This window comes from Neovison vison, chromosome 13 (genome assembly GCF_020171115.1).
Source record: "Neovison vison isolate M4711 chromosome 13, ASM_NN_V1, whole genome shotgun sequence".
NCBI classification, from domain to species: Eukaryota; Metazoa; Chordata; class Mammalia; order Carnivora; family Mustelidae; genus Neogale; species Neogale vison.
In genome coordinates, this window is record NC_058103.1 from 133546750 (window position 1) to 133560956 (window position 14207).

The 14207-nt window shown below is 49.2% G+C and overlaps 1 protein-coding gene across 2 annotated transcripts in view; it reads left to right on the forward strand.

Moving 5' to 3' along the window:
- PCSK6 (proprotein convertase subtilisin/kexin type 6) overlaps positions 1-14207 on the forward strand; it is a 189835-nt gene that overhangs the window by 41637 nt on the left and 133991 nt on the right. For both annotated transcript variants that reach the window (XM_044232007.1, XM_044232008.1), the window contains exon 2: positions 5459-5563. In XM_044232007.1, the coding sequence (XP_044087942.1) occupies positions 5459-5563 (105 nt within the window). The remainder of the gene's footprint in view (positions 1-5458; positions 5564-14207) is intronic.

Below are 14207 nucleotides of genomic sequence, written 5' to 3' on the forward strand. Positions count from 1 at the left end.
GCAGCGTGGGATGGCCAGGCCTGCCAAGACGAGAGGATGAGCTACCGACTCCCAGTGCAGAAATCAAATCAAAATAGGGATATTCCCTCACTGAGATTACCTTGGATTAAAAAAAAGTCTATGCTGGGGCACCTGGATGGCTCAGTGGGTTAAAGCCTCTGCCTTCGGCTCAGGTCATGATCTCAGGGTCCTGGGATTGAGCCCCACATCGGGCTCTCTGCTCGGCGGGGAGCCTGCTTCCTTTCCTCTCTCTCTGCCTGCCTCTCTGCCTACTTATGATCTCTCTCTCTGTCCAATAAATAAATAAAATCTTAAAAAAAAAAAAGTCTACGCTGCCCCTATTTTTCTGTTCATTCTTAGGATTCTCGTTCTTGCCATTTTGACCCTTAAAGCTGTATCGGAAGTGTTGTAATTGTTCTAAACCCCAGTTTGTGTATCTTTAGGTCATTTGGTTTCAGATCTGGTCACTTATCAATCTATGGGCTGCGAGGGGAAATTGCTGGTTATTGAGGATAATGATTGGGCTTCATTCCCTGGGCCTGTTTTTCCATCTGTAAAATGGAGCCGTGCCCGTGGTTCTTTCCCATACCCTTATCTGTAGGTCAGGGCCACAGCACAATCAGGTGTCCTTCATGTTGAACCAGGCCGGTGGCCATGTCCCCAGTGACCCTGCTCAAGAAGGGGGGCTTTCCAGTCCACAACCCCCCCCATCCTGAATGTGCCCAATCTCATCTGATCCCGGCAGCTCAGCAGGGTCAGGCCTGATTCGCACTTGGATGGGAAAATGGGGGCTTCCCAGCCATCCTGTCCTCTTAGCTCCTGTAGGCACCCAGAAATCTTAAGGAGCAACTCTCTGCATCGGGAGGGGCAGCCTTGGGGTCAACCCTGCTGTGGCAGGGGAGCCGAGGACCAGAGAAGGACTTCGATGGGATGGGGGAGGAGGAGGGAGGAAGAAACAGCTATACATACGGTAAATGCTGCATCAGCCAAGCCGAGATGACTTTCGCTGGGCGGTCAGGTGCACCCATCTCCTGCTGTGTCACCCCTTGATCCTTTCTGACCTTCTGCCTGAGATGACAACCTCATATTCCTGACCCCTGCCCTATGCCAGAGGAGGGCCATGGCAGAGGGCAGTAGAACGTGAGTCAGACAGATGAGAGAGACCTCCTGGGTCATCAGACAAGGAGGGTACCTGGAGAAAGGTCAGCTCAGTGACCAAATGAGGTGCTGCTGGTAGGGGGACAGCAGCTGTGCCTGTGTTTCTAAGCAGAGCCCCTCGGCATGTGGCCAGGTGGTCCCCCACCTATGGAGAAGCCATGCTCATCATCAGAGCCTTTACTGGACTCCCAAAATACGCCCAGCGGCGAATGCTCTAGATCATAGGTTGGCAGACTTTTCCTGTAAAGTCCGCGTGTGAAATGTTTTAGGCCTGGGAACCAGAGGGTCTCGGTAGCTACTCCACAGTTCTGCCATCTTAATATGATAGTGGCCACGGGCAGTGGGTCAGTGAATGGGTGTGGCTGTGCTCCAGTGAAGTTTGATGGATAAAAACACAAGGCGTATATATGGCCCAAAGTATTGAAAGCAGGGTCATGAACACATGTTTGCACACCCATATTCATAGCAGCGTTATTCATGATAGCCGAAGGGAGGAAGCAATCCATGTGCCCATTAATGGATGAACGGATATGCAGAATGTGGCACACCCAGACAAGGGAATATTAGTCAGTCTTAAAAAGGAAAAAGGGGGCACCTGGGTGGCTTAGTCATTAAGCGTCTGCCTTCGGCTCCAGTCATGATCCCAGGGTCCTGGGATCAAGCCCCGCATCGGGCTCCCTGCTCATCAAGAAGCCTGCTTTTCCCTCTTGCAACCCCCTGCTTTTGTTCCCTTTCTTTCTGTCTCTCTGTCAAATAAATAAAATAAAATAAAATAAAGGAATGACAAATGTCACGAGCCTTGTCATGAGCCTTGAGCACATCACGTTTAGGGAAATAAGCCTGTCACAAAAGCACAAACGGCTCTACCCGTATGAGCTGTCTCAAGCTATTAGAAATTAGAATGGCGGGGAGCGGGAATTAAGAGTTAGTGAGATGGGTGCCCGTTCAGTCTGGGAAGATGAGAAAGTTCTGGAGACCGATGGTGATGGTGGCCACAGCCCCTGTGGACGTACTCAGCAGCACTCAGCTGCCTGCGTGCTTAAAAATTGTTAAAACGTGGTCAACAGAATGTGTATTTTACCGCCCTCCAAAAATAAGATAAATAGGAGGTAGACCAGATTTGGCCCATGGGCTTCCGCTCTGTACTCTGAATGAGTTGGTATTTTATTAACCACAGCATCTCTACAGGCTTTGGGAGGACACTTGTAGCCCTACCTTGGGGGCATCGCGTTAATCTGGTCTGCAGACAGGGCACTTGCCCTAGGGAGTCAAGGCTTTCACGGTGTCAAGATTCCCTCCTGAGGATCTGGGCTCTTCTTCCTCCCCTCATGGTAATCCCAGTAACAGGTGACATTTACTGTCCCACACGGCCTTGAATTACACTATCTGATCTTGAGTCTTTGGTTGTGAGGAAGGAATATGGCTGTTCCCCACTCCCTCAACCCTGCTCTGTAAGGACCCAGAGGGTGGACAGAGGCACCCAGAATCACAGAGGGACCCCTCAGCTGCTTTCAGATTTATGAACACCCAATGTCCTGACCCCCTTGCCTTTTTTTTTTTCTTTTTCTGAAACACAATCCACTTTCTTCTGCGGCTAGCTTTGTAGGGGCAGGAGGACAGCCTTCGCTGGCGTCCCCTTTTTCTCTGCATTGGGAGTGGTCCTTCCCAGACCCTCAGCCCCCATGTTGGGCTGGACATAAGTTTTCAAACAGATGTGGCCTTGGTCACTGCTGCCACTTGGGCCGGTCAGTAATATGGGGGAGTATCTCTCCTTCCAAAGGATTGCTCAAGCAGAACGGCTCCCGTTAGCTCAGACCCTTGGAGCCGTTGCTAAGGGTGGTCACAGTGGCTCAGAGGCAGGGAGCTGGCTGGCCTCAGAGTTGGCTGCCTCTGGTCTGGCCCGGTTGCCCTAAGGCCAGGTGCCGCCCCGAGAGGGCTTTGCTTAGGGTCAGCAGCTCTGCAAGCCATCCATCCCTTTGCCAGCAAATTTGATTCACCCCTGAGTTTCTCCACTTCCCTGAATGGGAATTGACTTGAATGCCTGGAGTTAAAAGACCAGAAGTTGTGAAACATTTCCCAGGGATGGAGGCAGCTTAGAAGCAAACAGGCTGATTAAATACAGCTCAAAGGTAAGACTCCATTATTGCTTCTGGTTCTAAATCACAGCTCTGGCGTGCATGAGGAGGAGCCTTTGACATATATGGCAATTAACTTGGTTGAAGAAGTGAGTGAGGTGAATTATCTGTAGGAGAAATAGAAGTGCTTTTGTGCCAAACAGGGCCAAAATCATGAGGTTTATGATCGCCAAAAAAAATGCCTCGAGGTAGAAAACGAAATGAGAACGTGCATTGCGGAAAACCATTTACTGAACACTTGCTACCTGCTGGGCAGTCTGCTAGCTCTTTCTAGATTTATGTCATTGAAGTCTTAGAACAACCCTTCAAGGCAGTAGTTACCGTTTCCACGAGGAAACTAAGACCCTGAGAGGGTCTTTTGTCCAGGTCATTCCACAGGAGGGGGTCGAGTTGGAATGCAGATGCAGACTTGGCTGGCCCCAGTCTCCAGTTGCCATGGAGAAGAGCCAGCCAGAGAATCCCACCCAGCTCCCCATACCAGCCAGTGATGGTTGAGACCCACCAGGTTCTAGGCCCAATGGAGATGATAACCTATTTAATCCTCACGACTGTCATAGTGTTCCATGTTCCATAGTCGTAAGTGACAGGAACACATGGGAGCAAGCTTAAGTTTAAAAAGAGGATTTTTATTTCAAGGACAAAGGGCTATCTTCTGCCACTTGGGAACCAGAGGGAGCCAGGCTGCCCGGGAGGGCTGGAAATGAGGGCGGAAGTGCTGGAGGACTCTGGCCTTGTGGAAAGATGTGGAAATGGCCACTCAGAGCATCCACATCCCTCCGGATCTCTCCCCGGGCTGGTCAACCCTCATGGGGTCAGGTTGCAGCAGACACAGTGGCTTGAGTGGGGCGGGTGTAGCCAAGGGTGCTTGTGAGCTGCGCAGACTTTAGTGATTCTAAACTCCAGTGGTTAGGCCATTTCATCCCCATTTTACACAGCAGGAGTCAAGATTCAAGGGGGACGAATGCCCTTACCCAAGCTCACATGGCCAGTGCTGGTAGAAGGTTGGGGGAGGACAGGTTTGAACCAGGTTCATCTCAGAAGCACCACGTATGTGCCACTCTAGAGTACAAATTGTCCGAAATTTGCCCTTTGACCAGAATCTGGAAAAGAAACTAGGATGGCTTAGGCTGAGAAAGGCAACTCGGAAGTCTGTGTAATGTTCCGTCCAGCCTCGTTTAAAAAGCTCTGCTTTCAAGGACGGTGACCAACAGGCTAGTTCCAACAACCAGGGTAAGTCCGAACAAGAACAGGTCTTCCGAGAACAATGTCCTGATACTCAAGGGTCACTGAGGCACGAGGGCCCGGCTGTCCTGAAGGCCACATCCATTGCTTCTCTTGGTTCTGTCCAGCCCTCAAGCTGGAATCTGTCTCGGCAAACCACCCCTGGCAGAAAATTGGGACACCCTGGGGGTTTGGATGTTCTCATCTGACCTTTTCACAATCCCCACGCAGATGGACCCGCGTGTTTCCTTTGGCTCTCTTGTTGCGCTTGGGAGCAAACATTCATTCTTAGATATTTCAGTTTACCCGTGGGGTGGGGAGGATGGAGTTTGTTTATAAATGAGTATTTTGGTGCAGGCCTGACTTGACACTAACTTAGCTACTTCAGGGATGCTTGACCCTAAATGAACATTAATTCTTGTCTACAAACCTTGGCCAAGAGAGTAGACATTTTAAACGCTACGAACTTGCCCCAGGACTTGGAGGAGTGTACTTCATTGGAAATACTGCTCTGCATTGTTTATCCCAAAAGGGGTTATCGAAATCCACCTTTGTGTTTGTAAACACTGAGTATATGCCAAAGAGATGAGTGGGGAAACATAATGGAGCATATGTTTCCTTTGGGAGCAGAATGAGTCGCCCAGAGAAGGGGAAGATTTTTGTGGGAGGATTTTTGAAGCTGGTTTAAGACTGTATTAATTAGGGGCGCCTGAGTGGCTCAGCTGGTTAAGCGTCTACCATTGGGCTCAGGTCATGATCTCAGGGACCTGGGGTCGAGCTCTGCATCAGCTTTCTGCTCAGCAGGGAGCCTGCTTCTCCCTCCGCCCTACCCCACCCCCTGCTCACGTGCTCTCTTTCAAATAAATAAATAAAAGCTTTTAAAAACATTAAAAAAATTTTTTTAAAGACTATTAACTGATAATATCCTGCTTCTTGTTTTGCAGATTGGAAACCTGGAAGATTACTACCATTTTTTTCACAGCAAAACCTTTAAAAGATCGACCTTGAGTAGCAGAGGCCCTCATACCTTCCTCAGAATGGACCCCCAGGTACAGATCTCGGCTTCCCGGACAGGACCCTTTCCTAAGGCCTGGAATGTTGTTTGCTTTTTGTTTGGGTCTGTGGTTCTAAAAATAACTAAGTCTTGATTTTTAACGTGATGCTACATAGTCGTTAGTTTTTCTTATCTGCTTTGAATAAAGCAAGACAGATGTGCAGCAACACATTAGACCGTCTGAATGCTCGAAAGATCTGGCTTCTTGTCTGACCGGAGATTTCGACTCTGGACTTCAGTTCAAAGCAACAATCAAATGGGTATAGATCTATTGATATTTTAAATCTTTAAAAAAAATCAACAAAACAGAGAGTAATCAGAGGAGATAAGTATATGAATATGACCCAGCAGAGCACAAAGACTAGGCAACCGAACCTAGTGTTTTATTAATGAAATTAGAGATTGGGCCAATGGATGTTTTTGTGGTTGTCATAGCATGTGTCTTAATGGTTACCATGAATTTAAAAACTCGGGCAGTAAATATAACTGTTTTCCCCTAAAAATCTCGTGTGATCTTTGAGATTAGAGCAAATATACTTTGCAAAGAGGCTAACAATTTGTTTTCATAGAATCCATGTTTATTGGGTCATTAAGTACAGTACTTCCTCTCTGCGTAGGGTTGAGACTCATGTTCCACAACTGCCAGCCAGCAGATCCTCGGGAAGCTTAAAAATTCAAGGTGGTCGAGTTAGCTTTGGAGGACTTCCTTTCATTCAGCAGGTGACATTGGGATAAACAGCCACGGATCAGGCTGTGGCCCTAGTTGGTGCCCTTGGAGCAGGTGATCAGGCTGACAGAAAATGAAGCAGGAAGTAGAAAAATATGTGATCTGTCCCAGGGTGATGAGTGCTAGGAGGGAAGGTGAAGTTCACGTGAGAAGCAGGAGCAGCCCCAACAAAGAAATGAGGCCATTGGTACATTGTAGTTTTCAAACGTGGAAATCACCCTCCCGTGGAAATCACCCTCTCTTAAAAGCAATGTGCTACTAAATGTTACTTTGGGCTTCCAAGCCGACACATGATACTATTTCTTTTTTCCCACAGAATATTTGTAATAAAGTTTCCATGGAGAAATGAGTTCTTGGTGTCGTCCCAGGCTACCCCTGTGGACGCCTTTTGTAGGGGCTGAGCTGGGGGCTGGGGGTGGGCGGCTGGAGAGACGGTTTATCCCTGAGCACAGCACCTGAAACACCCTTCTCCAGAGTGTCACTTTGTGGTGGTCTGATTTCGAGCACGTGAGAAGGTGGTCCTTGTGGAGCTCGTTCATGTAACTGGGCTGTGACAGGCAGACGTGTCTTGTATATATTTCTGAATTGATTTTATAGGCGGGTGGATGAACGGATAGATGGATAGATAGAAGGAAATTGATACAAAGCATTATGCTAATCCCCTTACTCCTTCCTAGCTGGGAAAAGAGTCTGATGTTTATTGAGGAGCTACTGTGTGCTGGAGCATTTTGATGTACCTCAGCTCACCTGGTCCTAGGGGGCTATGATTATACCTATGTGCATTCACACCATGGAACTGGAAGGAATGTTTTTCAAAGGGGCTGGTATAATTTTTTCCCTCTGGGAAGCAGAGCCAGATTGTAGTTGCTGACTCTGACAGAATGGGGCAACCGGAGAAGGCTGAGCAGAACTAATGCTTCTGCTGGTGTGAAACTGAGTGGAAGGGGTACTGTGTGCTTGGTCACCAAAGAAACATGATTCTTGGCGGTTGCGAGGTGGTGGTGGTGGGGGGGGTGGTGCTGAGATTCACAGCAGCAGCCTCTGTCAAAGCATCGAGAAACTTCGGAGCTAGGAAGGGAGCTGCTGGCAGACCCTCCACAGTTTCACATCCAAGCAAACAGTGCGCTCCGTCTTCTGAGGACGACATGCTCGTTCTTCATCCCAGGTCTTCAGAGTTGTTAAGTCGTGACTGCACAGATAGTTACAACGAAGGGCAAGCCATCTGAAGAGGGGGGAGCCCCCGTCCCTGCCGTGGAAGCATGCGATGAGAAGACAATGGGGCAGTGCATTTCTTGGCCCCTTTTCCACAGGGTGTTCTGAGAATTAAGCTGTTCCTCCAAGGTTAGAACTACAGCAGAGTTGAAACAGGACCTGTTGTTGTTTTTTTTAAGCAACTGAATTTTAAATCATTTAAAGGTATCTGGAGCACCGAAGTGGCTCAGTGAGTTAAGTGTCCTACTCTTGAGGGTCGTGAGATCGAGTCCCGTGCAGGGTTCCACACTCAGCGTGGAGTCTGCTTGAGATTCTCTCTCTCCCTCTGCCCCTCCCCCTCCACGCTCACTCACTTTCTCTCTCTAAATAAATCTTTAAGGGAAAAAAAGCAAAAAAAACAAAAACTCAGAGGCACCTGGGTGGCTCAGTGGGTTAAGCATCTTCTTTCAGCTCAGACTGAGCCTACGTAGGGCTCTCTACTCAGCAGGGAGTCTGTTTCTCCCTCTTCCTCTCTAGCAAATAAATAAGAAAATCTAAAAAACAAAAAACATTTAAAGGTATTCAACTTGACTGCACTTCCTTTCCTTCCCCAAGAGTTAATTGTGCACATGCTGGATACCAGGCCCTGGGCCCCAGGGGAGGCAGAAATGCCCACCCAGCTGGCCTCTGCCCTGGGCAAGCCCGCCGCGGAGCAGGGCATGGGAATCGGGCAGCAGAGGGTTGGAGGCAGCACCTAAGGTGACCGGCTTGTTCCTTTGAGGTGGTCCCAGAGTATTCCATTCTGTTTGGGACGGAGGGCAAACCATTCCCAGCGATCCGCTGTGTCCTTGAAGGGAGGAGGAGGATAGACTTTCCCTTAGCAAAGGCTGTGGCTGTTGTTTTCCCAAATACAAGTCCTTTTTATGCAAGACCTTACTAAGCTCCTGGCGGGGCTGCTCTCAGAGCTTCGTGCCACTCTAGAAGAGAGAAAAGGTAAACAGTCTGCAGAGTGCGGACCCGCCTGTGACTTGCGTGTGATTGGCTGCTGCCTTCTCGCAGTGCTAATTAAATTTGTAGCCGCAGGAAAGCAGAGAGAGACATCTGAACCAATTATGAATTCAGAATCGCAAGCGAAATACCCTCGTTTAAGTCAGTCTAGTTGAATACAAACCAGATCAATTAGCCATCAGTCGGACTAACTAATACTTACTCGGTCTTGTCCTTCTGATGAAATATCGGGCCAAATTACCCGTTTCACACAAGTGCTTCGTGTTGATTTTTCTCGCAGCCCTCCAGAATGCTTTCCTACGTCGGCGAGACATTTCTGCGACACCTAGGCATTTGGAGGGGCTGTGATTAGTATTCTTAAGGAAAGGACGAGATGAGTTAATGTTATTCAGAGACACTGGAATGCGAAGTCGCCATTGGGTCTGAATGACCAAACTGGAAATGAATGTAAGAGAGCTTCGAGTACAGTGCAATCGAATGCAGATGGTATTTTACTATAATTAGCTCCAGTTCCTATTGTAGAAAAAGTGCTTTGATAAGGGATAGAATTTACGATCCATCCCTACCTCATGAAAGAGTGGATGGAGCGTACATTTGTTAATATCGAACAAAACAAAACACGAGCAGGGGAGGCAATACTGGAGACTCCGTCCCGCTGCTCACACACGTGTGCCTGTGTGCAGATGCACACACTCACTAAGCATCTTTTTATTTTTTTTTTTATTTTTGCGCAGATCCCATCCCAGAATTGTGCTGTCATTTTCTTTACGTTCTTAATTACCTTTGCTTGAAGTTTTTTTCTAACCTCCCTTGAAAAGGGCCATTTGGCTCCAAGCGCTTTGTGGATCTCCTTGGGAGAAGAGCCCGACTATTCTCCGTGTGCAGTATCAGTCCGTGGGTTTTTCCAGGGGCTGTCATTTAAGCAAACTGAAAGCATTTGTTTTTAACTTGTTCTTTTGCCAAAAGTCTGGAGAAGGGTGGATGTTACAGAAGCATCGGCCAATGGCTGCTAGGGCTCACAAATTTTTTTTAAATTACTCGTTCTGATTTTGTTCCAAGCTGGCTTATAGTTTGGTGTGGCTGGCTGCCTCTTCCAACCCTTACATTTTAGTGTGATGACTGTGGTTCAGCCCTTCCCTTCCTTTCCGTTCTCAGCCAGATTGATGACGGAAAGGGAAGGATAAAGATGTTATCAAGCAGGCCCTCCATGGCTCTTTCTGGGGGCTGTGGGAGCCTTCAGTTGGAGGCCTATGTCAGTGCTTGAAGCTCTGAAGTTGGAAATGGTTTCTAGGACCGGAGTAGGCATTCTGTTTTGTAGGATGGGACTTTGCCCCCAGAGTTTAATCAAAGCTCAGGTTTCTTTCCAGCAGTGATGCAACGTTTAAGCAGATCTTTCCATTAACCACAGATGGAATTTTATCTGAGCGTTTGTTGTGCTAGAACCATTCAAAGTGCAAACAAAAAGTTCCTGGCACATTCAAGCACGCAGACAGTAAGTGACCAAGTTGCTCTCAGGGTCAGTGAACTCGTGGCTGGGAGTTGGGGACAGGAGAGGGCCGCCTCCCAGGGTCCCCTGGATTTGTCCATCTGGGGGCAGGAGAAAACTGCAACTGTCTTCATATTTTCTCGACAACCCAGCTGGGTCGAGTGGAATGGCTACTCTGAATTGGTAAAAACGGTCATTTAAAAAAAAATACTTTAAAAGATAGAGCTTTATTATTTCATTAGCACGTTTGATGCTTCTGCCTAGATGCCTCACAGACATCTCAAAGTCCATGCATTCCCCAGCCCGGCTGACCACCTCTGACCCCGCCTCTGTCTCAGAGAGACAGCAGCCTCTCTCGCACCACACGTGCCCTCCCTCGCACCACACGTGCCCCACCCCATGCTGCCCTTGACCCACGTCGCCCCATGCACCCCTGCCCTCTCTCACCTGGACCACTGCCCTGCCCTCCTCACTGGCCCACCATGGGCTTCCTTGCCTCTCACCAGTCTGCACACCATCCTCCTAAGAGATCCCGTGACACATACAGGACGCTGCCACTGGCCCTTGAGAGGTCGGTCCCAGACCCTTCTTCCTCCGCCAGACCCCAGCCACACTGGCCTTTCCAGCCCTCCTCACATGGCATTGGCTCTTTCCCCCTCCAGACTGCCTTTCCTCCCTGTGTCTCTTCCTCTCTCACCTCAGCTCGTGTGTGCTGGCCACCAGAAGTCAGCTCAGCGCCCTCTGACTTGACTTGCCCTCCCTACCATTATATGTTTATATTCTTGACTTGGGAGATTTCCTCACTGAGTTCCAGGAGTGGAGGGGTTGTGTCTATTTATCTCACCACTCTGATCCCAGTCTGACCCTTGAGCGTCGCAGGGGTGGGGCCAGAGAGGATTTGATGTTGGGGGGCTCCAAGTCCGGCATTCCTTCCAAGCTGCCGGTGGTCATGGACAGTGCGCCATCTTGAAGGGCTTAGTGGTCCCATGGATGTAGGAGAAATTGTGTCGTCCCCCTCTCTGAGGCTCCCAGTACACACAAGAACAGGAAAGAAGCCTGTCCTGCTCTGCAGCTGCTGGATTTACTTGACCACGGCCTCCTCCCTTTTGCTCCCATAAACATCTGTTTCCTGGCCATTCTGGAAGTTGTGCCAAGGTCGCAGGCCCAGGTGGGAGCACACAGGAGCACATGGCAGTGTTTGGTGGGAGTGATGAGTGGTTTAGTGCATCTGGGATCTGGTATGCGACAGAGCCAGGCTTGGCGGGAGCTGCAGATGGTTCCCCAGGGCGCCGGGAGCATGAGGCTGGGGAGAGTGTGTAGTTTCCCAGACCCTAAGGAGAGATGATGGGAAGGTAATCTGGCCTGAGGTGGAGGAGTTTGCAGAGAGAAGCACGTGAGCCCATCTCTTGCTAGCAGACCATAACGTTCTCAAGGGCCAAGGCCACATCTCAGTTGTTTATGAGTCTAGCAAACTACCCAGGGAATAGTAGACAGACACTTAGTCAACATTCATTGAAACATAACTCAGTCGCACAGAGTAGGTTCACATAATCCAGTTGTATCTGTTATCATTTGCTTATTCCCGTCTTTTTACGTAAAAACATCAGAAGTGAATTATGGCCTGCCTTCATAACATGATGACAAAAATCCGAAAAAGGGCCTGGATGAATGAATCACGCTGTATCTTGTATGGCTAGTGATGACAGTAGTGATGGTCCAGCCGGACGCTGGATGTGCTCGCTGGTATCGACTTGGTGAACACTGGAGGGTGGGGAGGAGAGGGGCACTAGGCTCTGGCCACCTGACCTGTTGTCCGTGAGCAGAGACAAGTGATACTCGGGTGCGGACCGGGCTACCTGCTCTTTCCTTCCAGCAGAGTAAGAACTAACTAACAAGAGAATGAGGAGAGTCAGTTTCCCAAAGTACTCTTATATTTTCCCGTCTCCAAAATGGGCAGAATGAGTACTATCCTCTCTCTCCTTCGTGAAACAGCTGTGTCCATGTGGTTCAGCTTGGATGGCAAGGGTTGGAGATACCCTACACGTCATTTCAGCTCTGCTGTGGCGAGGAAGCGGATTTGGGGCTAGGGCCCAGTTGGCCTCTGTGATGTGGGGAGGGAGAGAAGGTGGGGTTCTGTGCTGAGCCAAGATACCCTTTATTTTGTTGGTTCATCTTCCTTCTCTTCTACCTCATCTACTACCTTGGTTCCTGGGTTTTCAGATAAGCCACTGCCAGACCAGCCTAGTATCCCTCCCCACTCTGCCCCAAGTGATACTCTTAGGGGGGCTCGGGTATCTCACGGGGACAGGCTGTGATGAGGCTGTCCAGTCATTGCTTGCTTGCAGGCCTGGTTCCTCTCCCTGCCAACCCCCAGGAATATAAGTGTGACTGCACTTCTCCATTCCTCACATGGAAAGGCCTGATCCACTTTCTATTCCGTGAGTCTAGCTGAATTCAATGGTTCATACCCATTTTGGAATTGCAGGTCCATTTGAAAACCTGATGAAATTTCTAGATTCTCTCTCTCTCTCTCTCTCTCCAGAAGGGGGTGGGGGCAGAAATCATGTGATCATGTCCACACCACTTTGCCTATAGTTTCTGGGGCTTCCTGGGACTTTTGCCTATCCTTCCATTCTTGAGGGACCCTAGACCAGGGGAAGAAGGCCCCTGCCTAACCCCCTGGCTCATTTCCTGTGTGCATTAACCATTGCCTGTCCTAAGACAGGCCACCTTGCAAGCAAGGTGATTTGCACTGGTTGGGGAGTATTATTTTTCGTTCTTTCTTTCAATTCCTCACCCCCATGGGTTGGCTTCCTGGTTGAAAGTCGGTCCAACCTGCATTGGGAAATGGGCTGATCTGACCCCCTGACTTCACAGCTTGGAAGCTGAAGCCCAGGCAGACTGCCAAGCCTCCCACAGGTGGAGTGAGAGGGAGGGTTATTGTCTACATTCCTTCTGGTGAGCTTGTTCTCTCCTGGAGGAGGTCTTAGGATTTGGTGGCACCTGGGCCCTCGGGGGTCTGGCCCCTGACTTCTTCCACAGCTATTTCCTGGTTGGCAGTCAGGGCTGGCTTACTCACAAGCAAACAGCAGAGGCAATTCCCTGTCCTTCAGCAATTACAGAAGAAGCTGCCCTTCTCTTTGATGATGCTAAGGGAGAAAGAAAAAAGAGAGCTGGCAGGAGCTGTCTCCCACGCTCTGGATACAACCGTGCATGGAAGGTTGAACCCACAGAGAATTAACTCTCAGTGAACGGAGCATACTGGGGGCATGTCAAGGGAGTTGAGCCGCTTGATTCAAATGTGTGCTCTTCCTCCTGGAGGTAGTGGGGACCTGAGAAGATGTGGGGACAAGGGTCTCTGTGAATGGTCTTTGTTGTCTTAGCTCCATATGAGGGCAAAGACTCTGGAGCCTCCTTCTAGGACTTTCTAGCTCCTGCCAACTTCCTGAGGCTTCTGAAGCCATAGTGGGGCCCCCATGAGCCATGAGGGCTTTGTAGCAGGACATGAGCACGTGGAAGCTTTGGGTGGAATGGAACTGGGCTTTCATGCTCTCACGGTGGGCATTGGCTCATGGGAGGAAGCTACAAAACAAACCCTTTGTCACTTGTTGAGCCCATGACTGCTGTGCTATGCCCAGCTTCTGGTCCGGCAACAGGTCTGTGGCCCACAGGGAAGAAAACATGACCAGGGTTGCCCAAGGCACACCTGCCAGAATGCCGCTTGGACAGTTTCATAGTTCAGTAGCATCGATGACCCGTGACACCTGCAGGCCATCTACTGGGATCCTGCTCATTGATGTTACCTCTTTACACCCTTCTTTGCATTTTACCTTATCTACAGAATGGCATTCACCAGAGGCCTAATTTTAATTTGACTTCAAGAAGAAAGATGGGGGATTGGCATGCCTGGCAGAAGTAAGCATTGCTATTCACATAAACTGGAGAAGATGATGAAGCCATCTGCATGCCTAGAATTCTCTTCTCGAGCAAATAACTTTCTATAACTTTCTATGATCAATATGCTGTATGTTCAGCAAGAAACATACCAAGAAAAACATAAAAGGAAGAGGGTCAGCGTGAAGTTCCACCTTCAAAATAGGACTTGGAAGAAATCAGGACGTTTTATGCAGGCTGATACCGGTGTGCTAAGAGAGGTGACTTGTGTTTGGACCAGACGTGGCATTTGGCAAACATTGCTCTTGCCCCAAATCACTTATGGTTGATCTT